We start from the raw sequence: 15749 nt of genomic DNA, 5'->3' as shown, positions 1-15749 counted from the left end.
TGGCTGCTTCTCGCTTGCCATGATCACTCTGCTACCAGCCTCTGTCACGTCCCGTGTGGAGCTTGTGAGCGCGCAGCTGAGAAGGCAGTGTCGCTGTCAAATCTGTCCCTGGGAAAAGTAACGTTGCGCCGAATTGACAAAGGAACTACGTTTGGTTACCAAATTTTCAGTAGTAGCGCTAGTAGTACACTACTTTTTACCCGAAAAAGTAGTTACGTTACTGTACACCCAGCACTGGAGACAGGTTTACTCTCAACTAGTGGAATTCCATTTGGTCCTTCTGAAGGGTTCATTTGCAAAAAGAAATGTATTTATATTCCTAAATCATGTTTTTTTTTCTTTCTTTTTTTTACACTCAAATGAATATCAATCCAGGTCACATAACTTTAAATATGGCTTGTATCTGTTTAAACAAATGAACTCTTTGAATGTTCAATTAACCAACTTAAAGGACAGTTCCGGCACAAAACGAACCTAGGGGTTAATAACAGATGTGTACCCACAGACAGTTTATTAAAAAGATAGATTATAAAGACAGTAGCTCCCAAGACAGCGACCGCTTGTATACGAGAACGTGACTGTCTTTCTAAACTATCTTTTTAATAAACTGTCTGTACACTTACAGTTCTCAATGCTTGGGTTAACATATAGGGACCCTCATGATGCTACCGTTGAAGTTTGGTGATATTTTGAGCGTTTTTAGTGGTATAAATAGCGATTTGTTCTTACTTTCCCTGTGTCCCGAATACTAGCATTGTGAGCTAATCAGCGGTCCGCGCTAGCATCTTTCAAGCTCCAAACACATTGGATTAGCATGAAAACATGTCCCAGAGAGCGATGAGTGGGTACGCATCTGTTATTAACCCCTAGGGTTCGTTTTGCGCCGGAATTGTTCTTTAAATACATAAAACAAATGAATACATTGACTTGACAATCAATTGTATTCGTCACATGTAATCAGTTCATGTGAATGTGCACATTAAAGAGTTTAAATCGAATAGGAGCAGTAATATATATTGTGTGTTTTGAATTCAGTTTTCAGGCTGCAGTGCTGATCGTATGAAGAAGGTTTACGGGAAGTTCTGCAGTCGCCACAATGAAGCTGTCAATCTGTACAAAGACCTGCACGCCAAAGATAAACGCTTCCAGGCTTTCATCAAGGTCAGCACTCATCTCACACCAGCTCCTTTATATCAGATGTATATTTATATATACATATATTCTATATTTTATATGGCACATATGTGATTGTGAAGTGCTGCTTGTGTGTGTGCAGAGAACGATGAGCAGCAGCATTGTGCGCAGGCTCAGTATTCCAGAGTGTATTCTGTTGGTCACTCAGAGGATCACCAAATATCCCGTTCTCATCCAGAGGATCCTCCAGCACACTAAAGGTCAGGAGACACAGCCAGCAAAGTGTGTGCACGTTGTGTTGTGTATCTGTGCAGTGATTTAAGATGGTGATGAGATCTTTATTCAGCCACAGAGAACATGTTAACTATAGACTGTAGTGAGTCGCATTCTCCTGTCTGAACATGTCTCTGTGCTCCAACAGACTCGGATTCAGACCACGGCTGTGTGTGTGACGCTCTGCGCTGTGTGAAGCAGCTGATCACGGCTGTGGACAGTAAAGTCAACGAGCAGGAGAAGAAGCAGAGGCTGAGAGAGGTCTACAGGTACAGCCACACACTCAAGCTGTCAGAGACAGAAAGGTTTATGGCAGTCACATGTTCAGAACACACACTCCGTTTATTGTCTGAGGTGGAAAAACGTCCAGTGCTAGCTGATGAACTGCTACTAATACAGCAGGAACTGTGTAACACACACACACACACACACACACACACACACACACACACACACACACACACACACACGTGATCTGAGATTCCTGTTTCTTCTCCTCCTATAAACTGCTGCATATGTGTAAGAGAAGTTGTTTATAAGATCTTGCAGAAACAAGGGTGCTATATTTTATGAATCAAAGAAGGCTGAAATGCAGAGTATCAGAAGCCACCTGGGCCAAAATTGTCATACACTTTATATACATATATACTGGTACTAAACACTTGCACATACAGTACATATATAGTTCACTTGCACATAGATATATACCTTATTTGCGCATACATATATACTTCACTTTATGTATGTATGTGTGTGTGTGCATGAGAATGTGAACATTTTAAATTTAAAACAGCTTATTATGTAGGTGCGCGCCTGTGTTAACGTGCGCTTGTTGCCCCGTGTGCGCTGATGACCTCATCTGTTGACATTTCCGAATGCCTTCCTGCAGTTGCTTAATAAAAGCGGGCTTTCAAAACAAAGAATTAGTAGTACTAATCATACTAATTAGTAGTTAGTATGAGGAAAAAAATTGATTTTTTAACTGTGTCGGACGCGGGCCGGGCTCGGACAGAAAAATGTGGCCTAATCCGCACTCTAGTACGTGTGGGGTTGGGGTGGATGGTGGAGCGTGTAAACACTGGACTTTCACTCAGAAGGTCAGGGTTCAAGTCTGGTTTGAAACCATAGGTCAATTTATCGGCCTAGTGGTTAACAGGGTTAACGTTGTGAATCCAAGCAAAAGCACTTGGTCAGTTTTAGGAAAAGATCATGGCTTGGCTTGAAATAGTAAGTTTGTTATAGTCAATGTAAATAAGTCACAAGGGCAATAAATTGACTTTTGGTGTCAGACTGGACTTGTACACTGAGTGAAAGCCCACTGTTTGCGTGAGTCTGCCAACCCCATGCACATACATACTTATGCATGCACACATACATACTCACACATGCATGTGCAAGTGAAGTGTATATGTATCCGCAAGTGAAGTATCCATGTATGGGCAGATGAAGTATATATGTATGCACAAGTGAAGTATGCATGTATGCAAGTGTTTAGCACCCGTATATATGTATATATGTTTGTGCAAGTGAAGTATTTATGTATGTGCAAGGGAATTATTCAATTTTGGTCTAGGCGGCTTCTCATAGCAGTGAGCTGTATCATATCAGCTCCATATTGTAGACAGGTTCTCCTCTGGATGTGGACATCAATGTGTTCTAAGAGTTTCCGGACAGAGGCAGGAGGATCAGCTGGGACATGTCTTCTCTGTAACTGTATGATGAGCGCTGACTGGTAAACATGCTGTCTCTGTCTCCAGTCGCACTGACAGTAAGTCCATCATGAGGATGAAGAGTGGGCAGATGTTTGCTAAAGAGGACCTGATCAGAGGGAGGAAGCTGCTGCATGACGGAGCGCTGCAGCTGAAAAACTCTGCTGGACGGCTCAAAGGTGCACCATGTTTCCACTCTCCATGCATCCTTAATCACACATACACACACACACACACACACACGTGTTGATTGCTTAGCTCTGCAGAGAGACTCACTCATCTCTGTTTCTTTGTGCTGCAGATGTCCAGGCCATGCTCCTGTCTGACGTGTTGGTCTTTCTTCAGGAAAAAGACCAGAAATATGTCTTTGCCTCATTGGTAAGAAGCACATTTTCATATTTCATGTAGAAATACAGTATCATAGAAGATTGAGCCTGATGTGGATGTGGATGTTTGTCCTCAGGACCAGCGCTCGACTGTCATCTCTTTACAGAATCTGATAGTCAGAGAAGTGGCTAATGAGGAGCGAGGTCAGCCTTCTTCTTTTCCTTCTATTCACTGCAGTACATTCATTTCTTAAGGCTGGGTTTGAATTTAGTATGATCCAAAAGTGTCTAAATGAAGGCGGGGGTGAATGTGAAACACTGATCAGGTTGTGTGTGCTGCAGGGCTCTTCCTGATCACAGCTGGTACAGAGAAGCCCGAGATGGTGGAGGTGTTGGCCAGCAGCAAGGAGGAGCGCAACACGTGGAAGGCCATCATACAGGACGCAATGCACTGCATGTGAGCACGCACACACACACACACACACACACACACTGTCAGCAGGGTTGAGTTGTGTTTCATGCTCCCCAAACTGCTCCGAGGATGAAGACATGTCCTCATGTCAATGTTCTGCGGGTTGTCATCATCTCCCATGTCGAGTCCATCTCATTTATGAAGCCCAACACATCAAGACATCAGACAATGTGCTGTTTCAGTTTAGTTTGAGTTTAGTTTATTTCTATCACATAGATACACAACATCTCATACATAACATAAATGGTAAAAAAAAGTGTCTTAATTCATACAGTGTCATCTTAACTTGTTTATAATCGATAGGGACCGAAAAGGTTGGAGCATTTACTTATTACACCTTCACTTTTTACTTTCTATTTTATTCATATTTTGTTCTAACGTCCCTCAGACTCTTATCAATCTTATTAAAATGTATTATTATGATTCATTTCTGTTTGCTCTGTACTAGTGATAGACCGATTTTTATCGGCCGGCCGATATATCGGGCCGATATTTGCGTTTTTACGTGTAACGGCATTGGCCGATACGCGGCTGCTGCGTTTGGCGATAGTTTTTCCCGGCATTATTTACAGACAGGCGTCCACAGGCAGCTCTGTGTTGCTGGAGACGCTGCAATTCACATGCAGACCATGCACTGCCCCTCCACCACAAACACCATGGCAGTCTTACATTACAAATCAAGCACTTTATTTCAATGGCTACTTTTCAGGTTTATTGTTTTCTTAAATTATTTAAATGTGTCGACAAAAGACATTTTGTGATGACCTGATTATATCTGTCTCATAATATGTCAGCAAGCAATGCATCATCAAGGCTGTGTTGTAGATGTTGATGAAAGCCTTTTACCCTTGTTAACCACATGCAGCGCACCCATCCATATGATGCACATTGCACACATAATTTGGGTGATATGAATGTAAGATGATTGCAGAAGTGACACTGATCTGTGTTTTTGTTTATTATTTTTAAAGAAATAGCAGAGCAGATTCCGAAAACAAATCCAGTGTGGCAGGGTTTACATTTTTATGATGTAAATTGAGGGAGCAAAAGCAGTATCGGCTCCAAATATCAGCTCAATACATACATATTAACACATATTATGTGGAGAAGATAGGAAACAAAACTCAATAGATCAAATGAACAAAACACATTGCAATACATTCCTCACTTTTATATGTATTTACCATCTTCTTTTTTAGTATTCTTTTTTTTAAATCTTTGTAGCGTTTTATTTTCCTCATCTGAAAGATTCCACGTTTACTCCTTTTACCGATATACATCTGTGTTTTACATTTGTTCTAATCTTTATCTTAGTGAACATGCACATTCCCCTTAGTTCATACTTGCTCTCTCTTATCTGAACCAGCTTCTAAGTGCGTGTGAGTTTATAAATAATCTATTTGTTGTCTCTGTTAATCATTCTTATTGCTCTCTTTTGTAATATAAAAGTAGGGTTAGTAGTTGTTTTGTACGTGTTTCCCCATATTTCTACACAGTATGTAATGTATGGCAATATTAAGGAATAGTACAATATATGGAATGAATTTGAATTGAGCACACACAAACTTGTAACAACTTGTAGTGTGTTGTTGACTTACACATGCTTGCTTATTGGTTGAATACATCGCCGTCACATGTGATTTGTGTAATGTAATATATTGTTTGTCTCTGTTGGACCCTCACTGTTATTATTAAATATTATTCTAACTCATGATTTGAAAGGTACAAAAAGTGCAATGTAGTGGAAGCAGAAGGCTCAAAATAGAAAGTTCCTAATGGTGCCGCTCGAGGTCTGTTCACACCAGTAATGTTTGTAAAGAGGAGTGACACATACCTTTGTATATTGACGGTGTCTATATGCACAGTGAAACATTTGAATACATTACTTTCATAGTTAAAGATATTAGGATGTTATTCATTACCAGGGTAAATATGCTCCTTCTGTGTAACACAGCAACATTAGCTTCACGGTCAGTCCACAGCTACAAACATAAGTTAAGTAAAGTCTATTTGTATAGCACCTTTCACAGATAAAAATCACAAAGTGCTTCACAATAAAATGTAATACAATACCACAAATTAAAATACAAGAAAATTGAAATACAAATAGAAAACATAACAAACAACCATAAAAACCCCTCGACTAACTAAAAGCCTGCTTGAACAGCAGAGTCTTCAATTGCTTTTTAAAAGATTCGACAGAATTGACACAGCGTAGAGAGGGAGGCGAGTCATTCCACAGCCTAGGAGCCGCTGCTGGGAATGATCGGTCCCCTCTAGTTTTAAAATGAGCGCGGGGAACCACTCAATAGCCTCTGACCTAATGACCTCAGACTACGGGTGGGAGTATGAAGCTGTATGAAGTCAGAGATGTAGGCAGGAACTTGACCATGCAGGGCTCTAAAAATAAGGACCAGGATTTTAAATTGAATTCTATACTGAACTGGTAACCAGCAGACCCTGTTAGTTTACCTGAAACGTGGGCTGAAGAACAAACCAAATTGGACAGAAAGCTTCCGAGTCCTCACGCAGCTCGGACATGGTGAAGAAACGTTCTTTGAATGTCACAGGTCAAGAGTTGAGTTTCTGGACCAGGTCTTGGATATGTCTGGACGGAAAATGAAAGGCGTTGGATGATATCTGACTCTGTGTCTGTGTGCTGACAGGGAGAAGGACGAGGACGAGGGCGTTCCCAGTGAGACGGAAGAAGACAGGAGGCAGCAGGAGAACAGAGCCAAGGAGATCCGTGGTGAGTAGCCGGCCATGCTGGTCTTCTGTCTTCTGTCCTCTCAGTAATGTCTTTAATGCGGTGATGGTGTTATGTTCCAGAGCTGCTGCGGAGGAAAGACGAGCAGATCCTGGCTTTACTGGAGGAGAAGGTCCACATCTTCAGAGAGCTGGGCGACTGGAGCCCTGCCCCTGATGATCCCAATCCACCAGTCAGGGAGCGCATGTTGTTCATGGCCACACCTGATGAAGTCACAAAGGGGGAGCCAATCATAAAGGATGCACTGAGAGAAGGTGAGCAGGGTTCGGAGGTGATTCCTGGTTTCTGTGTCCCCCAAATGAAAGGTTAACAGTGTTTCTGTCCCCTCCAGTGGAGAGCCTGCAGGGCTACGTCAGCAGCGGTGTTGGTGTTCCAGCCGGCCTGGCAGGGGGAGGCAGCGTGGGGCCCGTCTGTCTGCCCAGGAGAGCCGAGACATTCGGAGGCTTCGACAGCCATCAGATGAACAGCAGCAAGAGTAAGACACAGAGAAACACTCGGTCAAGGTGTCTTTGTTTCCTGAGATCTGACAACAGCTGCACCACAGTCAGCTCACAGTCCTCACTGATCAACATGTTCTCTCCCCTCTGTCCCGACACCTTCTCTCCTCTCTATCCCGACATGTTCTCTCCTTTCTGTCCCGACATGTTCTCTCCCCTCTGTCCCGACATGTTCTCTCCCCTCTGTCCCGACATGATCGACACGTTCTCTTCCATCTGTCCCTTCTGTGATGATGATCCAGATCTTTTATTCTCTGTCCTCAGACGGAGAGAAGGAAGAGGGGGATGAATCGCTGGACCTCCGCAGGACGGAGTCAGACAGCGTGTTGAAAAAGGTGTGTGTGTGTGTGTGTGTGTGTGTGTGTGTGTGTGTCTCATGTACACACTTGCAGTGGTATAACTATCTGAAGACACAGCACAGATGTGTAGCACTACAGACTGTGTCAAAGTGATGAGATAAATAACTCATAAAGGTACACTTGAGTACTGTACCTAAGAACACTTTTGAGGTACTTGTACTTTTCTTGAGTATTTCCATGTTCTGCTACTTTATACTTGTATATACTACAGAGACAGAGAAACACAGAGAGACAGACACAGCTCCCTCACCTCACAAGCCCCCAGAACCTCAGGACACCCCCCCCAAAACCACCCAGCCCAACCAAATCATCTGCAGACATCACCTATTGGAAAGACTAGGGCTGTCAATCGATTAAAAAATGTAATCTAATTAATTACATACTCTGTGATTATTTAATCAAAATGAATCGCATACATAATTAATGGTGTCTGAACCGATACTTTTTAAGAAAGTAAGAAAAGAGAAAAGAAGGGTACTAAACAACAGTTGGTGGCATTAAAGAACGGCTTGTTTATTGCTAAGGCCATATGGTCAACATGAAATGATTTAATAATAATGTATAACAATAACTTATTTCACTAGTAAATTGCTGTTGAATGACAAAAACAACAACCAATTAGGAAAAGGACATTTACAATAACTTCAAATGCACCACGAGGCTGTAGTTTACCAGTTTCATTCTGTGTTGTTTCTCCGACGGCAGCTGCAGATTGTTGAATCCTCTACAGTAAAACACAGTCACACTTTACACCGTTTAGCGTTAGCTGTCAGCATTTTAACCCTGTTTAATCCAGCTACTAGCTAGCGGTAGGCTAACGTTAGCTGCTGTTGAGTATAGTGTTAACTAGCTAGCGGTAGGCTAACGTTAGCTGCTGTTGAGTATAGTGTTAACTAGCTAGCGGTAGGCTAACGTTAGCTGCTGTCGAGTATAGTGTTAACTAGCTAGCGGTAGGCTAACGTTAGCTGCTGTCGAGTATTGTGTTAACTAGCTAGCGGTAGGCTAACGTTAGCTGCTGTCGAGTATTGTGTTAACTAGCGTCACGTGCAGCGGTGTTTGTGTTCCCGGTATCGTCTTCAGAGCATCAGAGAGAAGAGCAGACATATCAGTGGCACCAGATTTCGGTAGCCAGGGTTGGCAGGAAGAAGATTTTTACAAGTAAATGTTCCAATTAATGATCCAGGCAGAACATTCTCGTCTCCCTCCTTCATTTTACAGTCCAATGGGGCTAGAACGGCTCCGGGTCAAACCTCAATATGGAATGGATTAATCTGCGTTATTTTTTTTAACGCGTTATTTTGACAGCCCTAGGAAAGACACTACTTCAAAGCATCATCAAAGCAAAATGGATTGTTACCAAGCCCTAAACTGGTAGCTGAATACTTGAGACCCATACGTGGCCACAGACTCAGAAAGACTCTGAGCAGGTACAGGCTGAGAGGACACAGACACAGACCTGGCTGCCTCAAGAAGACAGGCTGTGTCAGCTCTGTCCACAGAGACAGGTGGAGACAGAGCAACATTTCCTGCTTCAATATAGCACATATACTGACATCAGAACTCAGTTCTTTACCAAAATTGAACGTAAACTCCCAGATTTTGATACACTCTCTGACCAGACGAAAATGCAACATCTACTTGGAGAAAATAGTGTGAGCGCTGTAGAAGCAGCGAGATATGTGAGTGCATGTCACCGCCTGAGAGACAGTAGTTCATCTCCTCAGTTTACTCTGCCTTCTCCTTTAGTCCTCTACTTCATGTGTTTTTCATGTTTGTGTTTGTTTGCTTTTGCCTTTGTTTTCTTTCTTACATTTGACACTAGTGATTTTACTGAATAGTGATATACTGTTGTTGCTTTCATGTTTGTGTTTTTAAATGTATATATTTTAGTTACTCAATGAATTCTGTGTATGTATTTCTTCTCACATTATTATCCTTGATGCTTTGGCAATATTGTTATTTCTGAGCCACAGAGACAGTGTTGTGTTCTACCTCTATATGTGTGCTGTATTCTACCACTAGGTGACACTGTTGTAAAGCAGGTATGAGTTGAGACTGTGAGTGCAGAGAGTTAAGGCCCTGACACACCAACCAGACAGGCCTACCGTCGGCAGAAAAGCCAGTCGGACTGATCAGTCGGGTCCCCGAGGTCCAAAAAGTGCCTCAGAACACACTGAGGCGACGCCGACTTGAGTGAAACTTAATACATCTCCATAGCAGCAGGCGGCTCTGCTATGTATTGTTTCCATTAACAGTCTGATTATTTCCCAGAAAATGAAAACCGGCAGCTGATTGGACGAACGCGTCACGTGGTTTTTCTCCGGAAATTCACAGCCAGACTGTCATGGCGGCTTGTTCAGAATACGATCTCATATTGGACTAAATTAGTTCACCGAAACGTGTTTCTGAAAATTTTAAGCGAGAAATAGGCCGTGCAGTTTCTGAATCTGTCTTCATTTCAGATCAACAAAGGTCAGTTTAACAGATTTTCGTCAGATTTTGAGCGGCTCATCCGCTCCCCGTTTCCGGGTGAGTCCCGACTGCCTTGTCTCCGACTGAACATGTCGGGTCGGCCAAAATGAAGGCCGACGGCTGGTATCGGGCTGGTGTGTCTCCTCTATTAGAGTAAAGATGGCCACTACTGAATGTACTGTGTTGCTACCACGCCTGCTATTAAGAACTGTTTATTATATATTTATATTTATTTATTATATATTGTATATTATATATATATATATATATATATTGTAAATGCTTCCTGTTGAAGTAAATGGCACTTGGTGTGTGTGTGTGTGTGTGTGTGTGTGTGTGTGTGTGTGTCTGTCTCTCTCTCTCTCTCAGGGAGCCACTGCCAGCCTACAGATGTTGCTGAAGAGAAACACGGAGGTGAGTATGGCCTGCCTCTGACGCTCGCTGCAGCATCAGGACTTTGAGTGAACGTCCTGTCATCATGTGTGTGTTACCAGGCATAGCTCTACACAGTCACCGTGACACCAGCCACTGTAGGTAGAGTAGGCGGTAGCTCAGTACGGTTTTATTTAAAGGCTGGTTCAGAAATACAAAGATATGGTCTCAATCCTCACTACTCTTCATACTGAACAGTGTCCCTGTAACTGTCTGATTCCTCTTGCTACACATTTTAGCACTGCTACTGTGTTTGGTGTGAATTACCCAGCAGGCATTGTCACACGAGTGCTGAAAAGCTGTACATTATATCATGTCAGAAACACAGGAGACTTAAATATCATTGTTACCATCAGATCTGTCTGAGACATTATATCATAGTGGGAAAATGTGTTAATCCACAGCAGGTTGACCAACCTGTCCAAATCAAATGTTTGCTCACACTGTCGTAACTGACTGTAATGTGATTGGTTACTGAAACCTGACTGCTATGTGATTGGTTACTGACACCTGACTCTAACGTGATTGGTTACTGACACCTGACTCTAACGTGATTGGTTACTGACACCTGACTCTAACGTGATTGGTTACTGACACCTGACTCTAACGTGATTGGTTATTGACACCTGACTCTAACGTGATTGGTTACTGACACCTGGCTGTAACGTGATTGGTTATTGACACCTGACTCTAACGTGATTGGTTACTGACACCTGGCTGTAACGTGATTGGTTATTGACACCTGGCTGCAACGTGATTGGTTACTGACACCTGGCTGCAATGTGATTGGTTACTGACACCTGGCTGTAATGTGATTGGTTACTGACACCTGACTGTAATGTGATCCTGTGTAACCCCAGCAGGTTCTGCACAGTGTGACACATCTCCACGAGCTGCTGATTGCACTGCAGGTACAGTGACCCCCCCAGGACAGTGACTCCATACACCGCAGAGCGTCTTTCCCCTGTAATCACACCCCCCCCCCCCCTCTCTGTGCCTCTAGGCCGTTGTGCTCCAGCAGGACTCATTCATCGAGGACCAGCGGCAGACCCTCAGCGACCGGCTCGCCGCCACATCCTCCAGACATTCATCCTCTTCCTCACTGTCGTCCACGTCCTCGTCCCGCCCCTCCTCACTCATCGAGCAAGAGAAACACCGAAGTCTGGAGAGACAGCGGCAGGAGGCGGCCACTCTGCAGGTTGACTTCCCATAATGCTCTGAGCCCTTTTTATTACATTTATTTGTTTGAATCCAGTACCACACTCAGTATATGTGGTTTATTTCAGAAACAGCAGGCTGCTCATCAGGAGGAGAAGAGGAGGAGAGAGAAGGCGTGGGAGTTGAAGGAGAAGAGTCTGGCCGAGCGGGAGGAGAGGCTGAGGCTGGAGGAGGAGCAGACCAAGGAGAGGCGTCGCCATCTGACCGAGGAGGGAGAGCTGCTGCTCAGGAAGAAAGAGGAGTACCAGGCAGAGCTGGAGAGGCTGAAGGAGGCCCAGATGATGCTGGAGAGGGAGCAGGAGACTTTGAGGAGAGACACCCAGAGACTGGAGGCCATGAACACAGACCAGGTCAGAGTCCGCTGATGATGCAGGCCAACACGGTCTCACGGCAGTTCATGTAATTGTCACGTTATTTTTTATCTATTGATACGTGTACAACAACACGTTTATCTCGTTTTTTTCCGTGGTGGCCAGCACGAAATGGGAACCATCTATTCAGAGGTTGGGTTTCGGAAAAACATAACGGGGAAAGGACGCCTCACACGCCAGGAGGCGGTCGCGGGGGATGCGCGACAATAACGGGACGGTTGTGATTAGAAAGACAACGGGGAAAGGTTGCTGGCCACCACGAAAACAAACGAGAAAAACGTCCCCGTGAACACGAATCAATAGATTAAATAACGTGACCATTTCACGAACTGCCGTGAGACTGGGTTGTGCAGGCAGGTTAGCCCAGTGCTACAGTCACACGCCACGTAGCTTAAAGAGCTAACGGGAACAGCTTCCAGCAGCTCTAACCAGTCAACGCATATAAAAGATAAAGTGTTACTTCTAGACCTTTGTCCCCAGTTGGAGGTTTTATAGAACTGACGATTGTAAGAATTAATTGGTAGAATGGTCAAATGCCTTGCATGCTAACGGCTTACTTTATTTAGCTGTGTCTGTGTTTAGATGTAGATATTGTCAAACAATTACTATGTACAGTATCTCACAAAAGTGAGTACACCCCTCACATTTTAGTAAATATTTAATTATATCTTTTAATGGGACAACACTGAAGAAATTACACTTTGCTACAATGTAAAGTATTAAGTGTACAGCTTGTGTAACAGTGTAAATGTGCTGTCCCCTCAAAATAACTCAACACACAGCCATTAATGTCTAAACCGCTGCCAACAAAAGTGAGTACACCCCTATGTTAAATTCCCATAGAGGCAGGCAGATTTTTGTTTTTAAAGGCCAGTTATTTCATGGATCCAGGATACTATGATCCTGATAAAGTTCCCTTGGCCTTTGGAATTAAAATAGCCCCCCCACATCATCACATCCCCTTCACCATACCTAGAGATTGGCATGGTTTTATTTCAGTTAGCCTAATAGCTGGTTTGATTTGCATTGAGAGATGATTTTATGGAAAGTACCCCATGCCAATCTCTAGGTATGGTGAAGGGCATAGATGGCGTCTATGTAGTTCTACTGAAACATAGGGTCAGTTTCAGCAAATATGACAGATAAGTCTTACCTACTGCATCTTTAATAAACTAAAATAGTTTTGATGTGGGCTCCATGGGAATGATTCCTCGCTGGCATCATTCCCGCTGGCAAACGTCTGCAGACTGATTGAACTCACGTCTCTGGTGTCTCTATGCATCATTTACAGTCGGAGCAGCTTCAGAGGTACCAGCGCACGCCCTCCACCACCTCTGAAGACTCCATACGGTTCCACAGCTCTGGCTCTCTGGATCTAGATTCAAAAGAAGCAGCAGAACAGCCAAAAGGGGTAAAATAGAGTCCTCCAAGTTCCAAACTTATTCACAGAAAGAGAACAGAGCAGTGTGTTAGTTTTAGTTTAGACGGCTGCTACATGAGTCATTGAACACCTGAAAGAAGTCTCCTTTTTCTGGATGTGTACTACAGGTGGAGGTCTCATCCTCGGCCCCGAGCAGAGAACCTTTCCTCCGCATCGGATCCAAGAAGATGGGCAAAAGCTTTAACCCCTTCTCCTCTACCTCGTCCTCCAAGCCCCAGGGAGCAGAGAAGGAGTCCCAGCTCCCCAGCAGACTGCTCCAGCTGTCTAAAACCAAGGAGAAGAAAGACAAGAGGAAGAAGAAGGGCAAAGGAGAGCAGACACAGACAGGTAGGATGAACCAAACTATCCTGAAATAGGCTCTTTCTCTTGTTTTCTCACCTGCACCTATACAGGCGGGCCCCATCTTGGGAAAACGGTCACGATCAGTCGAACGACGCACGCCGTGCTTGAGCTATGTTACTGGTTACTTGTTGCACGGCGTTCTTCATGTCTCTTCATCTTCATGTCTCTGTAGAAAGCAAAGTTGCAGTGATGTCGGATCCTCACAACGATGGAGACATCTTCTTCTGCTGAGGACCTGGACGATGCACATGTGCACTTGTAACTTTCCCGAGGAACCAGACAACTGGCTGAGCAGCAAACAGGACCCCTAACTCTCTATTTGTATATAAAATGCCCACGCGTCTCTGCTGACCGTCTGGCCTCTGGACACTGTCCCTGCTTTCCTGCCAGACAGAATGGACCGGGTCCTCCTCCCAGAGACACCAGGTGAAGGGTCAGTGTTGAGATGATGACTCAATCAGGAGAAGAAGACTTTCCCTACAAGCTTCCATGTGTTAGAGATAGAAAGCCAAGCCGAATCAGACGAACTGTGTGTCAGTTCACGTGTCAAGTCAAATCTCCTCGAGACTTTACACTGTAGCTTTAACATGAACCAATAATGAGTGCCTTTTCTTTCTAGTCGTGCTGACGCTAACTTTGAGTGCTTGTGGTGCTGGTGACTCCTCAGTTTCAGTTAGCAACTCGAGGAACTTTTAATTTAATGTGTGAGGTTTGCTTTATAACTTTTTATCGGTCAAGCTGTCAAACAAGGGGAGAGGGAGTAACAGACGGCACACCACATGGTGTTTGTAACAGTTAGTAATCACCATGTCTCCGTGTCCACACTGTGTGCTGAGGTCAGTGTGTGTGCTCAGTGTGCTCACCGAGGCCACAGAACTCCAGACACAACCAATCCCCAGAGACATGTCTGAATCTGTAGAGTGGTCAGGACACGCGTCTCTGAGAGAGTCTCTGCTCAGAGGAACGAAGGTGGTCATAGCAGATGTTTTTATCTCTAGAAATTCATTGTTTTTTTGGCTGAGGGTCATCTCAGTCAGTATCGAGCTCTGCAGAAGAATCAGTGATCGTCTTTAATCGTCTTTCAGTGGAACAATCAACAGGATCAGGATACAAAGATTTAAACCCGCACTTTATATTCATGAGAGAGTGATGCTTCTTATTAAGGCTCTGTCATTTCCTAATCATTTAATCATACGTCTTTTAGTCATTTGTTACGATTACAGGTAAACTGGAACATTCTTGAAAGATAAGCTCCATTTAAACCCAAGTATATCTCCATTTATTACTGCAAACTTTATTGTTAAAGGGGCGCTATGCAGTTTGGATAATTTCTTCGCTGTTTTCTCTCTTTTTGCTCGCAGGTTTCTCTATAGAGCTCCCTCCACAGCTTCAGAATAGATATTTGGCAGCTCCTATGTTTACTTGTGTCTGACTCCTCACTCGGTCAGTCTTTCCTAGCTTGCCATTGCTACCTTGTTCTTATAGCTAGCCGGTTCCTGAATGGAATGGTATGTGTGCAGTGCCGTGAAGCAATTTGTTCCGTCGCAAGATCTGATATCACGCGATACTTCCTGATGCTGAGGCCGGCAGCTCGCCGGCCAAAAGTTGCAAGGGTGATTTTTCCGCTAACAGGCGCTAGGGGGGACCGAGACGACCACCATTCAAGCCCAAAAAAGTCACATAACCATTCCAATGACTCCGAAGCTGTTCAGTTAAGGTAAATTAAGATAAAAAAAAAACAACTGCATAGTTCCCCTTTAATATATGTTGAACTGTTACTACCGAGCCCCCAAGTTCCTGAAAGATGTCATTTTTTTTTAAATCTCAAATGCTCAAAATGAGTGTGTGTCAGGACTTTGGGGGCTCCGTATGTATGCTTGCTTCAACGTTTCACATATTTTCACATTTTTACAAATAGAAGTGTACCAATTGAGCT

At 43.8% G+C, this 15749-nt stretch overlaps 1 protein-coding gene across 5 annotated transcripts in view; it reads left to right on the top strand.

Annotated features, from left to right (window-relative positions):
- akap13b (A-kinase anchoring protein 13b) overlaps positions 1-15555 on the top strand; it is a 31676-nt gene extending 16121 nt beyond the window's left edge. For 3 of the 5 annotated variants that reach the window (XM_078257909.1, XM_078257908.1, XM_078257912.1), the window contains 18 exons: positions 1036-1161; positions 1277-1394; positions 1556-1676; positions 3165-3295; positions 3418-3494; positions 3580-3646; positions 3785-3899; positions 6581-6663; positions 6744-6935; positions 7013-7156; positions 7443-7513; positions 10379-10423; positions 11302-11352; positions 11445-11639; positions 11728-12009; positions 13322-13441; positions 13579-13798; positions 13986-15555. In XM_078257909.1, coding sequence (XP_078114035.1) covers positions 1036-1161; positions 1277-1394; positions 1556-1676; positions 3165-3295; positions 3418-3494; positions 3580-3646; positions 3785-3899; positions 6581-6663; positions 6744-6935; positions 7013-7156; positions 7443-7513; positions 10379-10423; positions 11302-11352; positions 11445-11639; positions 11728-12009; positions 13322-13441; positions 13579-13798; positions 13986-14044 — 2217 coding nt within the window. In that variant the 3' untranslated portion in view covers positions 14045-15555. The remainder of the gene's footprint in view (positions 1-1035; positions 1162-1276; positions 1395-1555; positions 1677-3164; positions 3296-3417; positions 3495-3579; positions 3647-3784; positions 3900-6580; positions 6664-6743; positions 6936-7012; positions 7157-7442; positions 7514-10378; positions 10424-11301; positions 11353-11444; positions 11640-11727; positions 12010-13321; positions 13442-13578; positions 13799-13985) is intronic. The other 2 variants (XM_078257910.1, XM_078257911.1) reach the window with 2 other exon arrangements.
- The last annotated feature ends 194 nt before the right edge of the window (positions 15556-15749 follow it).

This window comes from Sander vitreus, chromosome 8 (genome assembly GCF_031162955.1).
Source record: "Sander vitreus isolate 19-12246 chromosome 8, sanVit1, whole genome shotgun sequence".
In the NCBI taxonomy this organism is placed as follows: Eukaryota; Metazoa; Chordata; class Actinopteri; order Perciformes; family Percidae; genus Sander; species Sander vitreus.
Note: the sequence above shows the minus strand (reverse complement) of the source record. Positions and strands in the feature narration are given on the sequence as shown.